Source organism: Sardina pilchardus, chromosome 3 (assembly GCF_963854185.1).
Source record: "Sardina pilchardus chromosome 3, fSarPil1.1, whole genome shotgun sequence".
Taxonomy (NCBI): domain Eukaryota; kingdom Metazoa; phylum Chordata; class Actinopteri; order Clupeiformes; family Clupeidae; genus Sardina; species Sardina pilchardus.
The window spans coordinates 10,470,480-10,491,791 of NC_084996.1; the positions used below are offsets into that span (position 1 = coordinate 10,470,480).

Consider the following 21,312-nt stretch of genomic DNA (forward strand, 5'->3'; position numbering starts at 1 on the left):
GTGGCCTATTATAAAATATTTGTTGATGACAGGTAAGTCAATTGAGAGGCAAATTAATGTAGGCCCTAAGTCCAGTCATTCAAGTCTAGTAGGGCCTGCTGCAGGTAAACTGAGAAATGTTCTGCTTAATTTGGAAAAAAAATATTGCTAAATGAATGAGGGGCTGCAATGCTATTAAATTTTTCAATGGAAGATATATATTTATTTCCCATACCTTATTTATTAATTTGAATTTATTTCCAGGTGTTTTCCATGATTGGAAAATGTCTCTGAAATTCCAGGTCTTTCAGGATTTGTGGGAACAAATTGTTACATACCGCCCCCCAAACACCCATGAACACAGTGCCCCGAGGTAGGGCCTACAATGCTTTCAAATAATTCATTCATTCAGATCAGACATCAGCCACGTTCCTGGTGGGTTTATTTGGTCTCTTTTACATGGGTAAAAACAAGATTTTACACGGAGGAGTAACAGTAGATCATTTACACTGGATGTGTACAAGAGGAGTGCTAATAAACACTAAATTCATTTTTTAAGAACACAAATGAGAAATAATTAACAACATAATCACATAGTCACTACAGATCTTGCTGTGAAATAAGTGTGTAACTGAATTGCTGTCAGGTAAACATAGATTTAAGTTTCCCAAAATAACTACTTCTAAAGTGATTCGCTGATAGATAAATAAATAAATAATACAAAACAAACACATAATTTCAGGAATCTACAAAAGAGAAAAAAACCTTTGAACAAATACAGTAAATTAATATCATAAAAGGGTTAACTATAGAGACATCACTAATTTGCTACATAGATAAATCAAATATACCTGATTAGATTGGGAATAAATAATTTGGTACATTCAGAACTTCAGTTCTGTTCACTTTGACAACCCTATTTTTCATGTGTAAAGATTACAGAACATATCACTCTTCATCAAACAAAAGAGAACAATTTCACCTTGAAACATTCCACAAAGCATTCCCCTATTCCATTGATAAAATGGAAGCTTAAGCATAGATTATACAAATATAGTTCTATCTTTTATTATGAACTAAAATGGCCTCTTTCTTTAAAAGGTCATGAGCAGCAGGTTGACACTTGAGGGAGGATTCAAGCAGGCCTTTTGATCACTAAAAGCCACTGAGGTTTCAGAATGTTTTCCTCAACTTTGGTTGAGGATATGACATCAACTGCTTACAAAAATGAAGAAATCCAGCAATTTCAAATTGACATATATTCATAACATGATATAGGTAATTAGAAATAGTTGAAAATATAATGGTGTAATGTTTGCAGCAGGTATTTCCCTCCTTTTTTTCTACATTCAGGGGACAAACGACTGAGCTCTAGGAAACATGGTGACTTGGTCCCTTACTGTCTGGTAACTAATGATACTTGTAGTTTGATCTCCACAGGGACAATTTCATAAGATAGTAAACTGCCACGTCTTGGGTGACAGCTGCCATCACTTGCCGTGTGAACAATGACTCACCTATACCAATAACACCTGTTACAGCGTCATATAATGTTTCTGTGTGAACAGTCCTGGTTTATCAGGATGTTTCCTCTGCTCTTTTCTTGCTAATAGGCACTCAAACAGCATTCTTGAGAGGTTTTCAAAACAAGTCGCCATGGTGAGACCACTCATTGACTAAAGCCGACAGACGTTCTGTATAAATACAAGAGACACACATACAATTCACAATGTAACAGTGTCAAATGATTAATTTTGAGAGTATTTTCAGTTATGTATGAAGAACACACACTGTATATTTTTTGATAGTAGACTGATACTAAATCTCCATAAGGAGAAGGATAAAAATTGGCATTAACATTCAAATCATTGTCAATGGCATGCAGCAAAAAGTTTCAACACTCCAAAAGTGCATAACATTTATGCACCATTAATAGTAGCAGTTTATCGGACATAAAGTACTACACACATGATTATGATGGACTTCACTGACAACTTATTCAAGCATCATAGTGTTGGTAACTTCGATTTGTCTGGACCGCTTTGCAGGGCACTCATGCAGAAATCACTGCAAAGACGGAGAAGTAACAACTTTCCAGCATTTTAGGGATGTTTGATTTTTCTGCAGGTAACATTAGATAACACAAGCTTTATCGTAACACATGTCCCTGCTAGGGAATAGCAATGCAGCATATTTATGACTCCCACTTCTCTCATTAGTTTGAATGGACAAACAGTGAAGGCCCCATCGCCTGTGGTCTCCATCTTTTCTTTGCCTCCGTCCTTTTCTCCCTAACTCATTCTTTTCTTTTCTGCATCATTTCTTCAGTTGGAATAACACAGGAGCACGTCGGTGGAAAGCACAGCAAGGCAAAGAGAGAACTACAAGGAGATAGAGATAGAGGGAGAGACAGCGAGACAGAGAGAAAGAGAGGGAAAGAGTGGAGAGAGGGAGCGGGAGAGAAGAAGGGGCGAGAAAGCTGAAAGAGGCTCCGTCGTCTCCCCGGGTACCCGGTATCTTCTCCCGCTTCAGAAGGCGTCCTTGATGTTCTTCAGCTGCCTCACGGCCAGATCGACGGGCAGGCTGAACTTGAGGTGGCTGAGGCGGCCGAGGATGCGCAGGGCGCCCTCGAAGCCCGTCTGGGCCATGTAGCTCCACGGCTGGTAGTACGGCCCCACCAGCGCGCCCGACTTGCATAGCAGGTTGATCCAGGAGACCAGGCGCCGCTCGTTGAGCGCCACGCACACCAGCGCCTTGAACTCGGAGTCGGCGCCGCGCTTGTAGCGGCTGTGCTCGTGCAGCACCGAGTGCACGGCCCACAGCAGCGACTGCTTGGGCGTCACCGTCACCGGACCCCCGGCGCCCGCCCCGGCACCCCCGCCGCCGCCCACCGGCAGGCTGAAGGACTGCGAGAGCTGGCGCGCCGGCGACTCCACGAACGCCGGGCCGTCCTTGGAGTGGTAGTACTTGACGAAGAGCTCCCACGGGTGCATGTTCTTGGCCTGGCCGGGGCCGTAGGGGAGCAGGCAGGCGATGGGCGCCAGCACCAGGCTCATGCCCTGCGAGGGCGCGTACAGGCCGTGGGCCAGCAGGTCGCGCAGGGCCATGGCCAGGTCCTTGCGCACGGCGGTGGTCAGCTCGTCGCGCGGCCCGCCGGGCGACAGGCACACCGTGTAGCTGACCATGTGCTGCTCCTCCTGGGAGACCGACTGGCGGCCGGCCGCCTGGATGCGCACGCTCTCCACGGCCGCCTCCAGGCGCTGCAGCAGGGGGCCGTAGTCCGGGTGGCTGGCCTCGCCGCCCTGCGACCACAGGGTCTGGGGCACGTGGCCCGCGGCGCAGCCAAACTGGCTCACGGCAAAGATCTGCAGGACGGCCAAGGCACGCTGGATCAGCTGCAGGCCAGTTTCACGAATCCTCTGGGCCTGCTCGGGGTCCACTGCACACAGCAAACAACAAGATGGGTTTTTCGAAATACCGGAATACACTCATCTATATCATGAATTTATCACATGTTAAATAGCTAGAATGCATTGCATACATAAAAAGCAAGAATGTATTATATAACATGCATATTGAACTGCATAAATAGCTGCATTAAATGCCTTACATTAGTTAGCATTAAATGGTGAATGGCTTTAATTCAGCATGACTAGTATAAGGCATTGTGACTTAGGGCGTACTCACACTAGGCAATTTGTACCGTACCCGAGTACACTTTGCTCCTAAAGTCCAGTTCGTTTGACCAGTGTGATCACTTCGTTCCGTACCGGGGTACGGTACGCTAGTACGCTTGGAGGAGGTGGTACGGTACGCATGGAAGCACGACGTCATTAATGATGAAATAAACAATAACATTCCAATTATCAATCACACGTTGCATAAAGATTCTAGAACACAGCAACTCAATCGTACCCAAGTACGGTTTGATTATATGCAGTGTGAGCGCAGACCAGGGACCAGAGGCAACCGTGCTCCAGTACGGTACGGGTGAAACGTACCTAGTGTGAGTGCGCCCTAATACACAACCAAAATAACTCACCTTTCTTTCTCCCCCCTGGGCCTCTGGAGTTGGGTTGGGACGTCCCAGCCTGCTGGCTGTGTTGACCATCAGAGAGTAAAGGATTTCCCACCTCATCTGTGCACACATGGAAGTCCAAAATGTGTGGCTTAATACAATGCAACATGCCAAAAGACAGTTTTCCAAAAACACGAAACAGGACTGGTTTCACGAGGATTCAGTCAAAAGATGCCAATATCGAGACAAATGAGAGTACAGATTGTAACAGTAAAAAAATCCTTGGCAACACCATGCCTTCTCAGATAGTCAGTTAACGTACCTTGGATGAAGTTGATGAACATCTCCAGATCTCGGATCTGGGTCTTGAGCTGGTCCACCAGCTGCTCTTTGACCCGGGCCGGGTTGACGATCTGGGCAATGGCGGCGTCCACTCTCTGCCTCAGCTCCTCTGGACTCAGCTGCCCAATGTCCTCATTGAGATTCACATCCAGTTTTTTAATCAGTTCATCAATGATCACCTGCAGAGAAAACATGTCACGAAGACATTGCTGATTTCACATCCTCAAATGCCAGGTCCATGCTTGTGCATGCATGACGTTTTTCACTAAACACAAAACGATTGAAAATATAGTGCTGACAGTAGAGAAATCAAAAACCTGTGAATAAACAAAACAATCATCAGTCATCCTCCTTACACAGTCGCTACCAACGTTTCCGAGGCAAGGGATGCAATGGACAGAGCCACTTACCCTTTGCTTCTCCATCACCACTGACTGAGGCACGGAATCATAACTGCCCTCCTGGTAGGCAAAGCGCTCCAGGTCATCCAGCTGGGTCTTCAGCTGCACTATCAGCTCCTTCTGCTTCTCTCTCTGGGCCTCCAAGCGCTCCCTCTTCTCCCGCTCACTCTGTGATCAAAGAGGCACGCGGACCCAACACAATCATACACAAATGGAAAACCCATCAGTTTATTAGATCAAGTTAAACAGCTAATCAGACAAGGAACTGAGGAATGTCAAACAACTTGCTGAACTTATTTGTTTGATAGAAATTGTCTAATGTGTTCACATGAAAGAGGATCTGTTTTACAATGTCTTGTGAGACGGAGAGAGAGACAGAGAGCAAGAGAGAGAGACAGAGTAAGACAGAGGTGAAGACAGATCTTAGAGAAAATACTCACGAGTTCCTCCTGCAAAGATGGCATGTACAGAGCACAGAAGGAAAAAGGAAACAACTTTACAGCAAATTTGCAGAGGAGATTTTTTTTTTATGAGTGCATGGGTGGAGACAGGAAAAACAATGGTACAGCTTCCTTCTGCAATCAGTTTACACTGCTGCTTCTGCACATCGTTTGGTTACTGAAATCATAACGTATCGCAGCATTCAGAAAAGTGTGTGTGTGTGTGTGTGTGTGTGTGTGTGTGTGGAGTAAGTGAATAACTGAAAGACATCAGGACAATTTGAATCTGTCAGAGCCGCAAACAGCGAGTGCGTGAGCGGGGAGGCTGTCTTTTGATTGCTTCCCTGCTTATCTCTCTCCATATTGTCACTTCGCGTGCCTTGATGTTATGCTGTTTATCCAGGGCAGGTCTTAGCGTGAAATCGAAGCAAATCATGTAGCTATAAGCTCTCAGCCTATTCTATGTATTTGCATCCCTAAGATTTTGACTGAGTAGACTACGCTAATTGAGAAAAAAATCGCAGGACTTTTACTGTTCTAAATCTTGTTTTTGTTGTTCTATTAGAAATGAAAATAATAGCAACATGCAGGCTTGAATCCAGACATATGCAGCTGTTTGACATTATATGGGCAACTCACTCACCGAGTTCTCCAGCATTTGCGCATCCTTTGCCCGACAGCCAACAACATGCGGACAACCTTTGAAAGCGAACTCCTCGAGATCGATGAGCATTCTCTCCTTCTCGTCGTTCTGTGCATGAACGACCTGCTTCAGTCGGAACTGCACCTGTGCAAAGTGTGAAGTAAGGGCGAGAAGCGAGGAATTCGACAGTTCTCGCTCCTCTTCCAGTTTCCGCAGCCTGGCAGCCATATCAGTTTCACTGGCCGGCAGCGAGCCTGACCTTCTGGGCTCCAGCAAGTCCCGTTTCCCTCGTTCATCCTCCGGGTTGGCCACAGCTCCAACAGGAGCCCATCGCTCTCCATGACCAGCCACAACAGCTTCGCTGTCCGATGTTGACAGCTCCTCTGCTGACATTTGTCTCACAGCTGGACAGCGTCGCCGTCTCGTGATTTAGTTAAAAACCGGACCAGCAAGCACCCGTAAAATAACCTACCCGTACTTTCGGCTTGTGCCCTTAACTAGGGCAATATTTTGATTTCGTTTTGAATAATCTAAGACTGTAGTAGCAGGTGCAACGCCATCTTGAATCCAGCTTTGTGCGCCAGTCAGTAGTTTTAGATGAGCTACGTCAACACAAGAGTAGATTTACTCAATCTGTAAGTATGTTTCATGGGACATGGCAGGTCTTTCCCATAATCCAGTTGGCATACAGCTCAGCGATTTTCTAAACCAGGATGTCACGTAGAGCGTGATGACGCCAGCGTTTTACATCTCCTTGGATACGCAAGGGCTGGGTGACTGACTGTCTGACTGACTGGTCGGGAGAGAAACACACAGGCACAGTAGAATAAGATCATTGCTCTTCAACCAAAGTCTCTGCTTCAACTTCTATGGTAGAATTTTGCCTCTTAGGCCTACTATCAAATACCGCTATTAAGTGATACACCTCAATCTCTCTAGATTTAAGAAAAAGGGTGACACCCCTCACGCCTGTGTAGGCCTCTTTGCATTCAGTGACTATTTAAGGGTTGAAGTAGGTGCCTTTATTTGCACATGCCATTATCAGGGCTTTCCATTCATGTCACTGCATTCCCACCCAATGTGCCAGTGACCAATAAGGGTGTAGGCCTACGCCCGGCCGCCACAAAATTAGATATTTGTAGGCTAGTTATGCAATTGGTCTGTTTGATTTGGCAAAGAGGGAGGTTAAAGTCTGTAGGCTATGACTGCATAAATAGGCCTAAAGGCAACTCATTGCATCAATCACCACTGGGGTAGGCTATTTATTAAATTAGCCTACTACATTTGTTTTGCTTTTTACAGAACTAGTAATATGTTATACACTCAAGGTAAAGTTATTTAAAAGAAAATGAGGTAAAACTGTACACATTGGCCTATAACCTGCCTCTTTCATGGCAGTCAGATCCACACACCGTGGCAACAGATTGATACAGACAGTATAAATGCTTTGTTTTTATAACTCCACCCTGATTACACACCACCACCATTCAGAAACACCTCAGATCCTTTATGTCATGTTTTTGTTTAAAACAACAATTCCTCAAAAACATCTCTGCAACAAGTCCATTAAAAAAAGGACATTTCTACTGTCTTTCCAAAAGACAATCTTCTGCCCAGTGATAGCTTTTGTAGCTATGAATGAGTTTAATTTGAACAATGCCATGTAGGCTAGTTCAAAATCCCTGCATTTGCCGCTTATACTTTATAGGTCACATCCTAATCAAGCCTTTTGGGATTTTGGACGTCCTTTGCGCTGGCTGATCCTCTGTACGTCTTGCAACATGTTCCGGAGCATGTCCATATGCTGGTTGACATTCTCCTCCATCCACTCCTCAATCGTGTCTGGAAAGAAGATGGCTTCCATCTCAGAGCGGAGGTTCTCTATCACAGCCTCCCATTCCTTCAGTGTGCTATAAAAACAAAACAGTGGAACCGTGTCTCGGACCATTCAGCAAATACTTAAATGCTAAAAGCCCCTAAGCAAGAAGATGTGTAATCAATTTCTAACATGTTTTGCTTTGTGCCCGTGCATATTGTCATTACTAACCTTATCAGCTTATGTTGGAATAAGCCTAGATTTCGTGGATTTCCAAAGCTGTACTTGTGATGATACCGACTATAAGCCCCTCTCAGGTGTCTGTACCACAGAATGAAAACAGAGATTTGAGAGGCTGATCAAATGTGGGTTACACATTAATGCACAAGTATTTATGTGTCCGTCCGTTTACGGATGTACTGTATATCACACATAATGTTATCCTCATGAAGTACATGAGGAATAGAGTTACCTATTCTGCAAGAAGTCGTCCACTGATGATTGGAAATCTATGTGGATACGGTGCACCAGGTGATAAAGCTCAGCACCAGCAAAGGCGCCACTGCCATAACTGTAGAGTATCAAGCGTGATTAGAGTAGAACTTGCCAAATATATTGTACTGTATGTGTCAATGTGTTATATACTGTACTGTCTGTGCATACCATAATTCTTTATCCAATTTTACTTCACAGCCCAAGATATGGTGAACCTCTGCTTTTGCCTTATCATTAAACGAACCTGAACACACACACACACACACACACACACACACACACACACACACACACACACACACACACACACACACACACACACACAAACATGCAAACAATTATTTTGTCAGCCTTTTTGAATGTCTCTCATCCTCCCTGTCTTTATCGACCACTCCCTCTGTCAGCATTACACCTACCATGCTTAAGAGTCTGGAGACACACAGCTAGGGAAGGGATCCCTACTGGGAGCAGCTCACACAGGACACTGAAGTGTTCATACCTGCAAAGCATTTAAGGAAGTTATAGTATAAACTCAAGGACACTAGTAAGAGTCAAGGTGTTTCAGTCTCAAATAAGATTACTGTAGCAAATATTGAAAATTAAAACTCACACAGTCAGAGGCTATTCAGTTTCAAAATGTGAGGTTGCTGGGCAGAGCTTGTTTTTAGGTATTGCTTAAGTTAATGATCGGATTCCGGCACCTGCCTCTGGATGTGCACACCTGCTCTCTAAGATTGCTTAAGTTAATGCCATTAAATTGTTTTCTCACCTTTGCCAGCCAGTTAGTATTAAACCCTCTAGAGTTAAGTCAGGATAGCTGCTCATGTACGCTACAATGTCCAGCCAAGACAAGTGGTTATATAGGTGGGTTCCAAATGGTGTCCACATCTGGTCAGGTCCTGATGCACCTTTAAATGCACTTGCAAACCACACATGCTTGAACCCAGCTTCCTGGTATTTAGATAACCAGCCATCTTTAAACAAAGTCACAAGCATTGTTATATTATACATTCTTTGTGGTATTTTTATTGTTATCACTTTTATCTAAAGATGTAGACGAAGACACATACTTATGGCTTTGAAGTCCAGCGTTGGTAAATATTTCCAAACCACTGGGGCTGCTAGTTTTGGCAAACCTGATTCTGATGAATACAATTCTCCAGTTATTCAGTAGTCTTTATTAAGTTATTAAGAAGTCTCAGACTTCTTAACTTTCACACACACACACACACACACACACACACACACACACACACACACACACACACACACACACACACACACACACACACACACACACACACACACACACACACACACACACACACGACTGCTGTGAACTGCAATTTCACTGCATTCTTTACATTAGTGATCATATGTATGTGACAAATAAGCATCTTTGTATCCTTGTCAGGTTAACTATATTATGAATAAACTAACAGACAAGAATTTATGGTTAAAGGAAGCGAAATCATAATTAGTCAAAGCTTATAAATATTTTTAATCTTTGCACAAGGTAGACTACTATGATGTCTGAAACAAGTTAAAGAAAACTCTAAGGGCGTTTTTCGACCGACAGAGAATGTGTTCTTGAACCAGTTCCATTCAGGATTCTTTGAACCAATTGGTGCTTACCAGTCCGCATTTCCACCAGGTTTGAACCGAATCAAGGGGCCATTATCAACAATGGGTGTTGCCTTTGCCAAACAGACATTAATGAGATGCTTGAACGGAAGAATGATATGAACAGTTGTCCCATAAAAACAGCAGAAATTAGCTGTGCAAAATACTAGTTAACGACTGCAGTAGTTGGCTAGTTTTTTTTTTACTCATGGCAACAGTTGATATGGAAAACTTATGAGCAGCAGGATGACACGCCTACTCTGGTTCACGGAACAAAACAGCTATGTTCTGGTTTAAGATCCAAACCAAGGTGCCACGTCCCAAACCATTCTTTGTTTGGTCGAAATATTCTGGATAGTTCAAATGTTGGTCCACGAATGGAAACGGAACCCGTTCTCTGTAGGTGGAAAAAGGCTATAGAGGTTTGAAGTGAAGCACTATGGGAGCTGAGCAGGGTAATGCTTGACTTGGATATTGCGAAGAGGGTAGCCAGAGACCAGGCTATTTCTCAAGAGACCGAAATAATTAAGTCTGTACCTTTCAATGCATTAACGCTGATCTTTCTCAGCATGTCGTCCCAAATAAGCAGTTTCACACTGGGCCAGGTCTCAGTCATAAACATTCCCACTGCAGTAACATGACTGAGGTAGAGCTGCCCAAGCTCCTCTTGACTTATAGCCTTGGAGTCCTGGGCCTTTCCCAGGCCATACACCTGCAGAGCAAGAGTAAGAACACACAGGTTTGGATGGATACATGCAAAAGACAACCTCATCAAACAGTGTTAAACAGACCACTAAGAGTAAAGCAAGGACTGGAGCTGTCTCTTCTCTCTAAAGAGGCCCATATATCTATGAACAAATATAAGATGGTGTGAATAGATGATAATAGTAAACTAGAGTATTTCCAAGGAACTTCAAAGTGTGCTTGCTCAGGTGCGGTTCACTAACGGGTGCCACCAGTGAAATTGGGAGGATTGAACTTGGCTTGATCCAAGGATTCCAACAGCACATTTTTCAACATCAGGCATACAGGTCAAATATGCGTAACATGTATTAACGCATGTCCGAGAACATTTTTGGTAGTTGCAGCACCCCTAGAGGTCAAAGGTCACCAAATTTCTTGAGCATCCTAATGGGGTCCGAAGTTCATGTACCAAGTTTAATTTTGATACATGAACATGGTATACTTTTTGTCAATGGCTCTGGTAATGCACTGGTCTGACATGGTCTGAAGATGGTCTGTGGCAATTTTGTGATCTATGAAAACTTTTTGGGTTTTTTAATAAAAATCCAGTATAGCCGAAAATTCATCATGGCGGAAACTGACTTGGTCCAACGATACCTCATTTTTGGGAAAACAGGTTGAATGTTACATGCCTGAATGCACATCCAACTTTGACCTGTTGGTGGCCCTAGAGTGCTTGAGTTGCTGACATTAAACTATGAAACTACGCGGCTTTACTTGCTTGACCCCCAATAATGACTGTGGTATTCCACTGAACACCACAGGATGTCAGATTGGCATTGTCAGATTTCACCTCCATTCACTGATTTAGTTGAGACATATACAGGAGAATATACAGTCAATCTCCTTTGGTGGTGCATCTAAAGCTGATGTACACTGTAAACTCCATGAGATCAACATTTCAGCCTGTTGCTGAGCCCTGTCCCAGCTGACCTCATCACATCCGATGTGGAAGTGCTTTGCTTCTGGATGCAGCTTCATGACCTGTGCCAGCATGTCCTTCAGCAGTGCTAGGGAGCTGGGAATACGCGGATTCAGGCTGTTGGGGAACTCTGCCACCTCCCTTAAGTCAAAATATTTGTCATGCTTCAGAACAAACTGTAAAAAGGAATGAAAAGGGAGTAAAAACAGCAAACACTGAGTTTAGTTTTGTCAGCAAACACTGTCTGTGTTCTTATGAAAAGGCATTTAAATACAAATGATATATTTGAACGCAGTGTAAAATATACCACTGCCGAAGGTCTTTGAAATGGTCAAAATCCTTAGAAGTGGTGTACCTCAAGGTGTCCGAAGGTTTGCACCAGTGGAATAATCTCGAGGTTACTGATCGTCGCTAGTCGCTTTATTTCCATGATGTCTTTCACACTATTAAATGGAAAAGCAACATTCAACCTGTATTTTAGTTCTCGGAAACTCATTGAGGGCATCCCTCATTTTCAACATTCAGCAACTTGCTTTATCAGCATTATCAACTGACAAAAAAAGAGAATGTGTGTGATCGTATATTATTATTTTTCTGGCACAAAGCAACAATTACAATTTTGCTCCATAAATACTTTAACACTGTAACTTGTGTATATACAGTATCGATCTAAAGAAGATTAACTTCTTGACTACATGGCACCTGACCTGTATGCAAATGAGGATCTTAGAAGAGTAAGGTTTCCATCATATGGAAACATGTCTTCATACTCCATCAGAACTGCACTTGCTCCAAGAGATGAGAAGAGAGGGAAGATCTAGGAGGCACACCATGACAAAAGGTAATGAGAGGCTATACGGGCTCTACCTGTTCAGCTGGTAGTAGATTGTTGTTGTTGCTCCTCTCACACAAAGATGAATTTACTCCCATGCAGTCACCTACCTGTTCGAGATATTTCACTTTTGGCGCAGCACCTTTCAGATCTAAGTGTACGATGCTCCGTAGGTTCTTGATGGGTCTTTGTAGATCATCAATGGATCTTTTTAGCTCTATGTGTGATTTCGATTGCTTTGGCATCTCCTCTACCTCAGCCTTGAGCTTTGCCTTGAGATTTGCCTTGAGATTTGCCAAGTCCTTTTCTCCATGAGGAGCCCCATCAAGGGCCCCTGATTTCTGTCCATTCACACCGCTTTTCTCATCCTGCAACTGCTGCTGAGGGAAAGCCCTCTCAACATTCTTTGTTAAGTCACTGGAAACATAAATGAGCTGCGAAATTAGATTGTTATGTCTTAATGACGAAAGTAGCAAAAGCAAGCAGTTCATGACAATACATTCAACAGTTTTAGGACACATGTCATATTCATTCTATAATTAATTGTAAACATAAGAGACAACTTCTACTGAGAAGAAAGACACTTTCAATATAATTACCCTATAATAATAATGTTATGATTATTGATCTAGATGCCTAGAAGAAAAATCATCAACTTACCTCTCATGAAGAAAAAACCTCACTGCAATCCAAAGAAAGATACAAAAACAAAAAACAAACACCCTCAGTGCCTTCTGTTTCAGCATAGTTGAACCAGCCTGAAATAAAACAAATCAAAAGTGTTTCAATTGTGTTTAGAATTTTGTATGTTTTGTGACACTATCCAATGACTGAAGGAAAAGAAAAAATCCTTGAGGTTAATGCATTCAGAAGATAGGCCTAATAATTATTAACATTATTCATGTAACTAATCGCTACCCTAGAATAAAAAGGTTCTATCTGACATTTTTGTCAAAATTGAGTTATTTACATATTCTTACTCTGGTAGAAGTTGTGAACATTATTTAAGATGTTTTTTAGAAATAAAATAAAATTTGGGTGTTTTATTCAGAAAACAAAAAGGTTCTATCTACAAAGTTACACTCAGACTTGGAATTATAAGGTTCTATCTATGTGGCCCAATCATCTTTTGGAATGTTTACAGAAGGACCAATCAAATACTGTCTCTTTACGGTGCCAGGTCATTTTCACCCCAGTATTTGGCAGATCTAAAGCCAAAGCCTGATCTACCCGCAATTTAAGAGTTTGTGATTTCATCGATGAACTAAATAAGAACAGGTGAGTGCTCTTCTTAAAACTGCTTTAATTTCTGTTCTAGTTGAGGAAATTGTCATTCCTGCATAGACAGTAAAAGATATGGACAGAGCTATCACGTAGACGGCAGCAGAGACCGAGGAAGCAAATTTCAACGGTTTTTTTTAGGTCTTCTTATTTCGTCATAGGTCTCCTGCGCAGGCTCAGGTGTCGTACATGTGACGTAGGCACGTAGTCTGACCTATGGCGACGCTTTACTCTCGCTGGACGCATGCGCCTTTAACACTTTAGCATTGACTTTCGAAAAACGTTAATTACTCAGCCGATAAGACAGTTACGAGATTATTATGTCAATTTCACAATGTAGTATGTACCCCGACAATAGAAAATGTTCATATAAAGGCTTAAAACGCTTCAGCTCTAACGTAATTTGATGTCAAAGTGGCGCTTACGCCCCATAGGATTCAATGGAATGGCCAGCTAGCCACGGTCTTCTCGTTAGCATGGCGGCCGCCATACTGTCTACACTCTCAGAACGTTCGCTGCCCCCTTGCATTCCTGTGAAGTATTAGAAGCTAGCTGAGGAGATAGCAGTGCTACTCATTGCCAAATAGCTAGGCTATACTACCAGGCTATTGGTAGAGTGCTAATGTTAATTTAGTAGCTTATCTGTAATTTAGCCATCATTTTAAGGCAAGCCTCAACCTAAAATGGGATTTTGTTGAAATAATATCTTTCTTTAACATGCTTTTGGATTCTTCTGACGAGAACTCTTAAAAATAGCTCATGCTAGCTAACGTTAGCTAGCGTTAGCTAACGTTAGATAGCGTCAGCTATCAGTAACTAATATGATACAAATCAAGTTGGAAATTAAGTTTATGTTTGCCAAGGAGATGATTGGATATGACTGAATTTCCATGTGCAATTGCATTATAGCTTTTGGATTTTGCTGAGGACATATTTAAGCACTTTGGTGTAATGCTGCTGCTTTTAAATGTGCTATATTATACATTGACTTGACATGAGTATATTTTATACTAGCTAGCGCCAGCCATAACAAATCTATTTTGAACTGATGTTTGCCAAGATTTTGTTGGGATTTGACTGTATTTGTTGCTGTAATGGTGCTGTAATGTGTTTGTAGAGGAAGATGCCAGGCAGAGAGGGGATGAAAAGAAAGATCACCTGCAGGAGGGACTGAAGCAAGTAAAAAGGTAACCTTTTTATCTGTGTGCGTGTGTGCGTGCGTGTGTGTGCGTGTGTGTGTGTGGGTGTGTGTGTGTGTGTGTGTGTGTGTGGGGGGGTATACATGGGCCTAAAAGGACTTTAATGTTATGCTTTCTATTGTGCTACATTATTACAACAATGGTATAATCAGAATTATACAACAATTGGGTTCTATGAAGCTGTTTCTTGGTTTCTGATTGGCCGAGAGACGTTCCATGAGTTGAAATATCCCACGATAATCCACTCGGACTTTTCACAGCTAATAATAAATCACTCCGCGATACAATGTCAAATTGTGAAGTGTAAAACGAACTGTCACGTTGCATCCAAGCTGAAATACAGACGCTCAGAACATAGAATATGACGGAGGTGGATATTAGCTAGTTGGATGGCATATAGGCCAAGTAAAATAGTGATGTTTCAAAGCTAAAAGCATGTCCTAACCAGACGCAATGCGAGCTAACGTTTATTAGGCTACATTGCTTGACAACGGGGGAGATAGAACTAACGACTGGCTTTTGGCCATAGCAACGTGCTTTTAGAACTAACGACTGGCCTTTGGCCATAGCAACCATCCATTTAGAACTAGTAACGGCAGTTTGTCCTGCAAGTAATAGAAATTTGTGGCGGAGAGAAGTAGTTCTACAAACAAGACAGTTTTAGCGATTTAAACGTTTACATTATAATGGGAAATTAGCGCAAAAAACAAGTGGTAGAATTGTTGTATAAAAGCAATATAGCACTCGTGGTCGTGGGTTGTTGCTGGATATTCCCACGGGTGTTGTTGCCTGCGCCACTCGGCCTCCGGCCTCGAGGCTACGGCCGAACAACACCCGTGGGAATATCCAGCAACAACCCACTCCCACTCGTGCTATATTGCTTAAATGTTCCTACAGGTTGGTATCGTTGAGCATTTCTGTGATGGTGGCGGACGAGGTAAGACCTGTGGAGGAGGAGTTGAGGACCCTAAAAGAGGAGTTGTGGTCTGTAGACAATTGTTTTGATATGATCCTTATTGATATGAGAAAATTATTGTTCCATAAGCCTTAAAGGTGCACTATGAGATCCTGCTTGATCTTAGCGAGATTTCATTTGTATCTCAAATCGTATGTTTCTCCCCTTGATCAGCTTGCTGTCTGTCCACTGAATACGATGTGAAAAAACCCGATATCAAAAGACAACACAGGGGCTGTGATCCTCAAAACAAACGTTAACAACAATAGGGGCGCAGGATGTGCACCAAAACAATAACAAACCAAAGATTCTAGAACAGAGCCAGATTGATCAGTTATTACGTCAAAAGAATGAAGCTCTGAGTTCGACGTCAGGCGCGCCACTGTGGTAAACTCAGCGCAACATTTCAGACACAGTTCAATCATAAACCCACCTAAACAGCTGTTTTTGCCGTTGTCAGCTGGTTTTTTTTTTTTACTCGGTAATGAACTGCAAGATCTGGCCGTGTGAAAGGCACGATTTATCATTTTTTCAACTTTCCACTGAATAAGGAGGAAAGCCTATATCCTTTACTTAGTCAGATAGGCTAATGTAGGCCTATAAATGCGCTGGATAGATCACATCAATTCCCATTGGGAGATTCTGTTAAGCTAGCTAGCAGGCAAACTAACTTAGCTACGTTATATTATCATCTTTTTTTCTTGTTTTCTATCCGTAGGCTAAGTTAGCTTTGTTTACGGCCACTGGCGCATTACCAATCACTATATAATGTATAGGCTAAGTCAAGTAACATGGTACGACAACCACTATAAGCCTAGGCCAAAACGGGAGTCCAGAACAGGACCGAACAGTTTGTGAGTAATGAAGAAGCAGTGATCATAATCAAAATTGTAAAACACGCTGCATATGCTGCTTCCAGTGAAAGCTTGTCGTGCAGTCTGTGAAAGCACAAAAAAACACAAGCTTGATGCCTGTAGCGGTCGTTTGCAAGAAGCCTATGCCATAGCTTAATTTAAGACCGATCCAATTGCATCATGTTGTAGCCTATCTTTCGTTGTCGACTGACTTGAGAGAATAGGTTCATTGTAGCCCATATTCTCTTATTTCTCTCAACTGCAACATTGACAGACAGCCTAGCCTACTAACCACGACAGCCTAGCGTATCCTTGAAGTTAACTTGGTCTAACGGTATTCGTCTTTTTCATAATTGGCTGCTGTGCTCTGTCGCTCATAGACAGTAGGCTAAAGATGTCGCTCGCTCCCTTTCATTAGGCTCTAGGCCCAGGCTACTGTGCGCAAAGTGTCGAGGCCACATACAGTCGAGTCGGGACATAAAATAGTTTGACGAAGTTTAAGGCATGTTTAGTAGGATATGGCAGCGCTATCCATAGACTATCAGACTGTTTATTTAAGGATTTCCGATGTTGTGGAAGGAAACTCGTTGGGGTCCTCCTCGTCATATTTTAATAACAAATAAAGCTAATTTCCCTCACTAGACCTAGGCCACTGGTATTTATGGGGGATTAAAAGGGGGGAAATCGTTAAAACAGAGACCTCACACCCCCCCAAAAAATGTCTGCCCGTGACATGATGAATGAATGCATCACTGCGTAATCGCTAACTGTAAATGGATTAATCCAACACAACTCATCGTCCAATTTTCAGTTTGCATGGAAATCATTTGCCTAGGGCTGCCTGTGGTCTGGCTTTTCCACTCGTTTTATACCAGCTAGCAGTGTTTTAAAAAGCCTGACTACTTAGACTTAATGGAACAAGTTCATGGAAAACGAATGTTGTGCAGAACGTGTTTCGATAATCTATCCTACAGCCGAAGGTTACGTGAGTAAGTGTAGCCTATCTCGTTGTTATCCAAATTAACGGTCTTAAAGTTAGCAAGTTACAGAGGCTGGCTATCAGGGGCGCCTGCAGGAATTAATGCTGATATTTTGCTGATATTGTACAATATTTGTCCGTTTCTCGGTTTTAGATTTGTGCATTGGTCAGCAAAAAAGTAGCCTACATAGTAGGCTATAACATCCACATGCAATAACACAATTATGAATTTGAAAGTGATAGTAGCAGTGGTATAAGCGGGATAATCAACTCCGCGCCGTGCGTTTATAGGAAAATAATGCACTTATCGAAGTGTAGGCTATAGTCCCCTCCGCCTGCGGCGTCGGGTCCTTATCACCACTTCACGGCGCGTCGTTGATTATCCCTTACACAATACTCATTTGGACAACGTTACACAGCTAAGTTACGTTTAGTTTTGTTCAAGCATTACGTCTGATGTTAAAGAGTGTTGTAATGTTAGTCTAACGTTCCGACAAGCACACAAATTGTCTACCTAGCTTGTTATTGCCCATCTGGAATCTCCTCTAGCTTTCCTGCCTCCATCTTCCATTCTTTCTCTTTTCGTTGTTTAAAAGAACTTGCGATATCCACGATGAGTATTTGAGTTAGTGATTTAGCGTCACATTGTGTTCTGATAACCATAATAGATAGCCGAGTAAAAGAAAACAACAAGTAGCCTACTTGCGCGCCTGCGTGCGTAATCTCTCCTGCTCAAATGAAATATGTGCGCGTGGATATACAGTAGCTCTGCATTAAGTTAATTTTGATAACGTGTTGACAAACTTCATATAGAAAATTGTAAATAGCCTGATGGCATGGCATGCGGCTAATGGGATACTGTGCATAGTTGGGAAGTTATGGTAGGCCAATTTGATGTGAATACACGCACAAGGGTAATTTTCTTTCCTTGATGAATAGTCTCAAGGTACGCACAGCAGGCGCCACTGCTGGCTATAACCAGAGACACTTGCTTGAAAAAGACTTTGCTATAACTCAGCTGACAGTCAGTCCGACAGAAGGGGGAAGCATAGAACGCTGATGTCGGATTTGCAACGAACATTCTAAAATCCTGCGCCCCTTGCGTTTGTTTTGTTTTGGTGTTTATGGAACGTTAACAGAAGTGACGTCAAAAAGGATCTCATAGTGCACCTTTAATGTTAGATTGTCAACATGAGCTAGTTGTGTGTTGATGAATAAGTGAACAGTATGTGATGAAGGCTAAGTGAATATAATGATACTACTGTATGTATATATTTTACTGCATTAGATCATTCTTATTTCAAGTAACAGCATCTGAAATGAGCTCCATTTTAAGTAACCAACCTTGGGTTTGAAATACCTTGTTGATAAGTAAACCATTTTTGATCAGTTTTTATCTCAATGAGTACTCGTGTCCTTCTGGCAGGGCTATGTCTCCTGGCTATGTGTAATGTTGTATGACACAGTTTACATTTAGATTGTTAAAATATGATCTGATAAACTATCAAAATAAAGACTGATTTTAAATATTCATTCAACTTGTTTTGCTTTTCTATTGAAAATGCTTGAAAGATGAAAGTAAAATGATGCACTGGATAAATAGTGTGTTATAGCAGTAAGTGCAAAAATGCATGCCAATTTAAAATATTATTAATAAAAATACCCTTTTTATTACATAAACCAAACATTCCAACAGTATTTATAACTAAACTGTTAGAATACATCAATAATCATTGTTCCTTTTTCTGTTTTTGAAGATAGAACCTTATAATTCCAAGGCGGCTGTAAGTGTTTAGAGCTACAAGGTTCTATCTACAATTGACCTGTTTCAAAAACTCTAATTTACAATTCATGTAGAATTTTGATATCTCAGATGTAGAATACATGTATGGTGTATGTAACTCTGGTGCTATAAAGAAATCTGCTCCATTTGTCAGTTTTGCTATTTGCAATGCTAAAACTTTAAACCTCAATATCTCAAAACTGACCTGAATGCAGATAGAACCTTATTATTCTGAGGTAGCGTAATGTTTAGGCCTATCAAGAATTATGCATAGCGAATGATACTGTCGTGAAAAGACCTTAACCTGAAGACCACAATAGGCTAGGCATACCTTTGAAGTACGCCTTAGCGACACTGCCAATCGTTGAGAAGTTGACAGGTCATTGATCGTTCAATGCCTGTAGCTTTTTGCGAATCCGACGTTGGAATACGATACGATAATTTAGTAATCTTCTCCTAAACTTAGGTTGGCACGTCCTCTTCAATCATATTCCGTCCACCTACTTAGCAACTGTAGAGGCGTGCAGGTTACTCCAAGTGAAAACATTGGCTACTTCCTAGTTCTCACCAGCACCAACAGGTGTAGGCTATAACGCGGGAATAATACCAAAAACCTCCCTACCAACCAGTGGGTCAAACGTCGTGTCAATCTACCAGCAAGTCCAAGGCTCTTTCATGCAACTACAGTAGGTAATGCACTGGGCACTAGGAGACAGGTTAAACAGGCTAGACGCGCACGGCTGCTCTAATAATGTTCAGGGCCACCTCTCCGGTGGTTTTGTTATTGGTGCAGCCTGTGTTTGTATTTAAACACAATTTTGTATAGCTTGGATTTTAGTTTCACATTATATTGCAAGCAAAAGCCCCCATAGACATTGCTGATGTTCATTCTCAGAAAGACAGAGTTAAAAACACTTAAAGATGTTACAGGATTTACGCAAAGGGATACCACCCGCTGAGGTTTGCAGAAATGGAGGAGGCGGCCAACCTCCACCATATGATTTTCAGGTCACCTTCAGGGCAGGCAGGGTGTTAGTTTGTCCCTGTTGCCAACAGGCATATAAGGTCGGCCGTTTACCATAGACAAAAGTTGGTATTATGTTTCCTGGATTTGTTCATTCAGGCATTCAAATGAAATTTCATTATAAATCATACCAATTTATCCTCCATTTGCCAGTATGATGCTTGCATGAGGGAAACATCACAAAACAATAGCACCCATATATTGTTGTTATTTTCAGAAGTATTTCTCATGCAATCATGCAAAAGCAATGAACTATTGGAAATATATCTTACATTAGTGAAGCAGGCCTCTGATGTGCATAGGATATGTGCATATGTGCATAGTTTTCACAAACTAGCACTTTAAGCACTTTTAGCACTTTAAATATTGACTGCTTTGAAGTGAAAGTGCATTGTCTAACAATACAGCATAATAATAATAATAATGATAATCATAATGATGATTTGATGTGGGGTGAAGGTACGTGTAGGTGGGCCCTAAGACCCCAAACTCTGCCATAACCGGGCTTCAAGTTAAATAAGTTTGAGGCTATTACTCAAAGCGTACAGCGGCTAGCGGGTCTGTGTATTTGTGTCGGGATAAATCCCCCCCACTCCCGGTATTTTTGTTCTCATAGTTGGCAACCCTAGTTGCGAGGTCTGTTTCTTGTCAGTTCAATCATTGCTTACATCGTTTAATTTTGTATTTCATTTAGTTACATTTTGTGAGCCAGTTTGTAGTATGAAACAAAGAAGTGCTTGATGTATGTGTGCCCACCTCAGACCTCAAATCAGACCTCTTTTTTTCTGAATCGTGTAGGGTAGCTTTAGAATTTAGGAGGGTGCCTGCCAGTGATATCCCTTGGTCAATTTCAAGCCCTATGTTGCAAAATCATGTTAAAGAGAGAAAATACCTCCAATTTCAAGGTGAATACTCATATAAAATGTAAATAAACTCAAATGAAATGTACTAAAATACAGTTATTCAGACAGTAGGCCTACGT

At 42.0% G+C, this 21,312-nt stretch overlaps 2 protein-coding genes and 1 long non-coding RNA gene across 3 annotated transcripts; 1 reads left to right on the plus strand and 2 right to left on the minus strand.

The window, feature by feature from the left end:
• Positions 1-399: 399 nt before the first annotated feature.
• rundc1 (RUN domain containing 1) lies at positions 400-6,824 on the minus strand. The gene is made up of 5 exons (XM_062531727.1): positions 5,824-6,824; positions 4,750-4,908; positions 4,320-4,518; positions 4,022-4,117; positions 400-3,418 (listed from the first exon to the last, which is right to left on the minus strand). The coding sequence occupies exons 1-5, from the start codon at positions 6,214-6,216 to the stop codon at positions 2,508-2,510; spliced, it is 1,758 nt and encodes a 585-aa protein (XP_062387711.1). The 5' UTR covers positions 6,217-6,824; the 3' UTR covers positions 400-2,507.
• Positions 6,825-7,056: 232 nt separating this feature from the next.
• Positions 7,057-19,931, minus strand: LOC134076602 (hexosaminidase D-like). Its single transcript, XM_062531728.1, has 14 exons — positions 19,638-19,931; positions 12,916-13,013; positions 12,366-12,672; positions 12,131-12,240; positions 11,779-11,866; positions 11,435-11,599; positions 10,295-10,469; positions 9,205-9,276; positions 8,904-9,108; positions 8,551-8,633; positions 8,303-8,378; positions 8,112-8,210; positions 7,871-7,960; positions 7,057-7,733 (listed from the first exon to the last, which is right to left on the minus strand). The coding sequence occupies exons 2-14, from the start codon at positions 12,999-13,001 to the stop codon at positions 7,544-7,546; spliced, it is 1,746 nt and encodes a 581-aa protein (XP_062387712.1). The 5' UTR covers positions 13,002-13,013; positions 19,638-19,931; the 3' UTR covers positions 7,057-7,543.
• On the plus strand, positions 13,453-15,744 carry LOC134076083 (uncharacterized). Its single transcript, XR_009938534.1, has 3 exons — positions 13,453-13,533; positions 14,654-14,723; positions 15,633-15,744. It is a non-coding gene; the product is annotated as an uncharacterized LOC134076083 (long non-coding RNA).
• Positions 19,932-21,312: the final 1,381 nt, after the last annotated feature.